Raw genomic sequence first — 5412 nt, 5'->3', positions numbered from 1 at the left:
AAGGAAGTTCGGGAGGGAATGAAGTAAGAAGTTTTGCTTGTTAAATTCTGTGAACCAGCTGCACCTCACTTCTGGAGGGGAAAACACCCAGCTGCTGCACAGGAGAGCTGCCCAAGGTCTGACAGGACTTAAATTGTGTGTTGGAGCCTATTGCATGACAAGCTCCAGATCCAGATCATCACATCAGGGGAGAGAAAAGAGGACAGAGGGTCCCAGGTCAGATCCTAAAAAAACTGGAACAGTGACAGACTGTGTCTCTACACCAGTCGGCGCAACTCACAAGGATTTAACTCTGCAGTACAGTTTCGTACATCACCACACCCTTGTCGGCTGATTGGCCAAAAGTTTCCCCGGCACCGCCCTCAGCTGAGCGGACCCGCCCTTCCATCGCTCTGCAGCCTGTTGCTGCCAAACCAGCTGGCAGTTTCAACTGATAGTCTGACACATTACAATATACTGGAAACTCTGACCTTTAAACCAGGTTTTTAGTCTTTGTTGTCTATTTTTTTAAGTATAAAGTCCAAAACCACCATGGACTTTCACTGTGGAAGATCACGCCTTCCACTCTGCAGCCTGTGATCTAAGGTTTTTTTTTTTTTTTTGGGAGCACCTTTAATCACTTTACCTTTCTGCATGATGCGAAACTGCAGCCATAGGTGACGCAAAAAGTTTTGAGTTTGTTGGTGGAAAGTTTGTTCCGGAGCTGCTCTGCCGGGGTCTCCTCACCTGATTTCTGCACGCCACTCCCAGCCAGTGGTGCAGAGCCTCATCGCGGGCCCCCCTTGCGGCGGTCGGGATGGGCTCCTTAGTGGGGACACCGGGAGCTCTGCCTGCCTGGAAAGCCACGATTTTCCTTTTTAACATAATCGCTGCTGCTGTGGCCAAAAGACACGTCGTGTACTGGAACTCAACAAACACAAGGTGAGGAAACACTTTTAAATAAAATAAAAAATGTCTCCCTTTTCCAGGGAGAAATGAGTTGGGTTCCTTCTCACTGCGGGTCAAACGGAGATTTAATGTAATAAGAGCTGATTTGCTTTCATTTCAGCCTACTTTGCATTGAACAAACTTTGCTGGTCTAAACTTGCACTAAAATGATATTGCACAACGACCACAATAATTCCTCCTAAATGAGTCAGGCTTTAGTTGGTTTAAAGAATCTCTGCTATGCGGCAGATCACGTCCTTATGTACTTTTAAGAAGAAGTAGAAACCTGCATCAACCCAAAAGCTATCAGACAAGTATTTTAGTCATGAAGCCTGAACTCTGGAGATAGAATGAAGTCCTGGGCTCATTGGAGTGGCCTGATCTCACCCTCTAGCCACTCTTTCTATTCTATCTTTATCACAATGACTACACTCTAACCCTGCTTTCACCTGTCCACTTGCCTCTTTGGGGTTTATGATTATGCTACTTACGGAAAGCCACAAGTAAGGGTTTCTTCTTCTTAAGTGTTTGTTCTGAATAGTGTCCTAGATAGCATTCTGAGGACACAGGTGTATATTAAAGTCTAAAGTGCTGCTGTGCACAGGCGAGTATAGTTAGGTAATGGGAAGGTGTGTGTGTGTTTGTGAGTGTGTGTAATGGGTTGATTGGGGCCATTAGCAAGGCAGAGTCAGGCTCACCTGCTGATCCAGGTGTTCCAGTCTGGCTAATTGAAGGGTTGAGGTGGAGGACCTGCAGGGCCAGTAGGGCTACTGCCCGAAATAACACATCCACCATTGTCTCACCCGCTTATTTAAAGACTCTCGCCATAAGACCCGATTCCCCAAACACTCTTTCAGATGAATGACCTTTTTTTTCTTAATAGCCGTTTGCCAGGGAGACCACTCTGTCAGTCACAGTTTTGTATTGTATTTTACATTTCTGGATGCGCAACACACAAAAAATGTAACAGAAATATGACTCCTGGGGCTGATCATTTTCCCAAGGGGCTCCTTTGTCAGGTCTGCAGGACTCATCCTGTACTAGAGTCAGGCGACGGTTCTATCCAGTGTGTCCAGGCGGGTAAAACCCAGTCCTGTAATTGGGATCCAACAGAAATGTGGTGGGGAGGAACACTGTGAGGATTAGGAAGCACCTTCTTGTTCCCCAGAGATTCAGGGATGAATGGTCACAGCCTGTGGCAGGACCACACAGTTGGCTGCAACACCACACAATCACAATGCCATCAGCAGCACGGCGGAGGGTAACCCACTGTGGCAGAGAATCACTCTCATCAGCAACACCACCCAATCACAAAGCTATCAGCGAAGCCGTGATGCTGCACCCGGTCCAGAATCCCCAGGGTTTACAGCTAGGACTCTTTCATTCCTCTCCTCTCCTCTCCCCTTTTTCCTCTCCTCTCCTCCCCTCTCCTCTCCTCACTCTTCATTACCTCCCCTGTTACATCCCGCTCTCCTTTTCATTTTTTTGTCTGCACTCCCCCCACCTCCTTCGCCCCCTTTATCTCTCACGACTCCCTCCTGCCCAGTGATGGATATTGGCGGTGTGATTAGTTGAGCTTGTCATTTTCCCATACCATATTTTCTATTAGCTGCCAGCCAGCCAGCCAGGTTGTCCTGAGGCCTGTAAATGTAGCCTGGCAAGGGAATAGGAGCACAGGGACAGCAGAGTGATGCTTTTGTTGGTGTGGTGCTGCACTGCAGGGTCCAGGACTCCACTCGATGCTCGTGGTAGAGAAGGCACTCTAGATCACAAAATAACCACATTTGGCTTTTTGTTTATTTGTCCACAATGTTGTAATAGTTGAATACACATAAGCTCAGGGCTCATTTCTTAAAGCTGCTAGAATCAGTATTTTGATATTAAAAAGGGATCAGATGACAGCGTGTAATGTGAAAGGGATTTCTCGTAGTGACGAACCCACAGAGATTTGGTGTTCCTACTTTTTTTAGCATCTTTCAGCTCATTGTTTTGGTTTAACAGTGAGAAATGTTTCTGTTTTGATTGAATTTCACTGATTTCATTAGTGTTTTATATAGCAAAATAGCTCTTAAAACCCCCCACTGTGGGCTACCTACACCAAACAGCAGTGGGACAAAGTTAGCATGTAGTTAGTGGCACATTTAGCAGCTAAAGACCCAAATATTTCCTTTAGGAGTTGGTTGAGGAAAAAAAATAGTGGACTTACATTCACCAGGTTATCAGAAACCCAACTTGCATGCTAAAGTTGCTCCGTGTCTGCTGGGTCTGTAAATAAACAGTTTGCTAACAACTTTAAAAGCTGATATGTCATGGTTGTGTTTCCAAAAAATCAATGAATGTAGGTTTAAATACCGTATCTTCAATTTATTGGAACATTGACAGAATGTTCAACCTTCGTAGTGAATGCTGGCGATGTTGGAAATGACTGTTGAATGTGGACCCGTTTTATTCTCGCCTTCATTTTTCCTGCTATCTCTGACACTGGAAAAACAGCTAAAGAGGGGCTAGCCGCCGTTACAGACATTACATGAAGGACTCAGCTCGTATATAACATAACTGTAGCTGGCGAGCAAACAGGCTCCTCTTAATACGGATGACAAAAGACATTCTCTGGCCATCACCTTTCCTTTCGACATCTAGATTTATGGTTTTAATGAAGCAGGGGCAGTCAAGTGGAGACTGAAGGGCCATGTTGCTCTGCTCTTCACTGGCTAATATGGCTGTAACAAAGGCTCAGTGAAACACTTTAACTGGCACGCATTTAGCACCCTCCAGATTGAAAAATGGAGCTCTGAAATGAAAGTGATAGACTGTCTGCAGGGTCAGCGTGGAACATCGTGGAATCAGATACCCTGGCCTCTTTCATTGTGGGGCTCAAGTGGTTCGATTGCCCTCTTTTATGATTTTATGAACAGGGTTTACGATCGTTCCCGATTTTATTACAGTGTTTCTCTCAAAGCGATAGTTCCTTATTAGAATTGAAATGATTTTTTACTTCCTGGAGCAGTTAGAGGTTAGTAAAATATAACCAGAGTGCTTTAAGCTTGAGTGTGTGTTTTGTGCGTGTGCTGACATTATACCTCAGCTCTCCCCAGAGTAGCAAGCTCAGACTAGTTTATTGGAATATTAAGCCCCCTCTTCTGTACCATGGTGCGCTTTAAAACCTGTTGGACCAAACAAGTTGACCATCCTATTTGCTGATACAACAGTGTTGGCTTCTTGTGCTACATTCATCCTCATAAATTCACTCAGGATGTGTCAGAAAGTTTACTCAGAGCACCAAAACTTCAAGGATCGAATTACCCCTTATTTTTTTCTTCAAGTAATGGCTTTTACCATCTATATGGACTACTCATACATCTGTAACAAGAATAAATGTCACCCAAACCTGAACCTTAAATAAGCTACTCAATTTCCTTGTCCTCTGACTTACCCTTGTTCTTGGCTCACACCTCCTACTAGTGCTTTTCCTCTTATCCGACATGGCAGGAGGCAAACTTGTTGCAACAGTTCCTCTGGATCACAGTTCAAACTTGAGACTCTTGTTTCCTGACTCCTCTTGTCTTTTCCTGACTGCAGAGCGGTGGATTAGCTGGGTGTTAATTGGAGATTTGACCACTCACATAGAGACACCGTGCACAATATTCTAACCAGTTTCTCCGACCTGTACTCTCTCTTGCTCACACTTGAACTCACACTGCAAGTTTGGACACAGACCTTTTAAAAGAATTTAAAACAACACCAAACCAGTCCAGGCCCCTCTGAACTCTCTCTCTCCCCCTCGCTCTCTTCCTGTCTGTGTGTCTCTCCCCTCTTCTAACAAAGGCTTAGGGCTCCAAGCCAGTGAAGCATGTTTAAACGGTGTGTGAGGAGATGAATATTTGTATTGGTTTTCTGTATCTTTATTGAAAGCACCCCTCATAAGTCTTCCGTGTAATCTCTGCTCTGTTTATGCATCATTTCCCTCTGTGTGCACTCATGAATGATCTAGTTTAAATACCAAAGTAAATCACATTCTGCATACCATACCTTCACACACACACACACACACACTCTCTCACTCACACACACACACACACACACACACACACACATCTGATCTGTGCAGACATGTATGCAATATACAGTAAAGTAAAAGCAGACACATTTTGTAATTGTGTCTTGTCAGGGGAGATGATTGCACTTTAAGACTGATTTCTTTTTTTATTTATTTTTTATTACTACTTCACCAGCAGGCCTGTGTCTATTCCTCCTCTGTTGTTTGCTTGTGTGTGTGTGTGTGTGTGCAAGTGTGCATGCAAATGAATATATTTCTCACACTGTCTGCTATCTCTCCTCTCTCTGTCTGTCTCTGTCTCTCTCTCTCTTTCTCTCTCCCTCTCTCACCCCAACTGGTCAAGGCAGACGACCACCCACCTAGAGCCTTTAACAGGCAGTTCTTCCTTGCCCCTGTCGCCAAAAGCTTGCTCTTGGTGGTACTGTTGG

The 5412-nt window shown here is 44.7% G+C and overlaps 1 protein-coding gene across 2 annotated transcripts in view; it reads left to right on the top strand.

The window, feature by feature from the left end:
* The first annotated feature begins 414 nt into the window (after positions 1-414).
* Positions 415-5412, top strand: part of si:dkey-246i14.3 (ephrin-A4) — a 33117-nt gene continuing 28119 nt past the window's right edge. For both annotated transcript variants that reach the window (XM_035671610.1, XM_035671608.1), the window contains exon 1: positions 415-921. In XM_035671610.1, the coding sequence (XP_035527503.1) occupies positions 797-921 (125 nt within the window). In that variant the 5' untranslated portion in view covers positions 415-796. The remainder of the gene's footprint in view (positions 922-5412) is intronic.

This window comes from Morone saxatilis, unplaced genomic scaffold (assembly GCF_004916995.1).
Source record: "Morone saxatilis isolate NCDOM2014 unplaced genomic scaffold, NCSU_SB_2.0 Contig24, whole genome shotgun sequence".
Classification (NCBI taxonomy): Eukaryota; Metazoa; Chordata; class Actinopteri; family Moronidae; genus Morone; species Morone saxatilis.
This window is presented reverse-complemented; position numbering and strand designations above follow the sequence as displayed.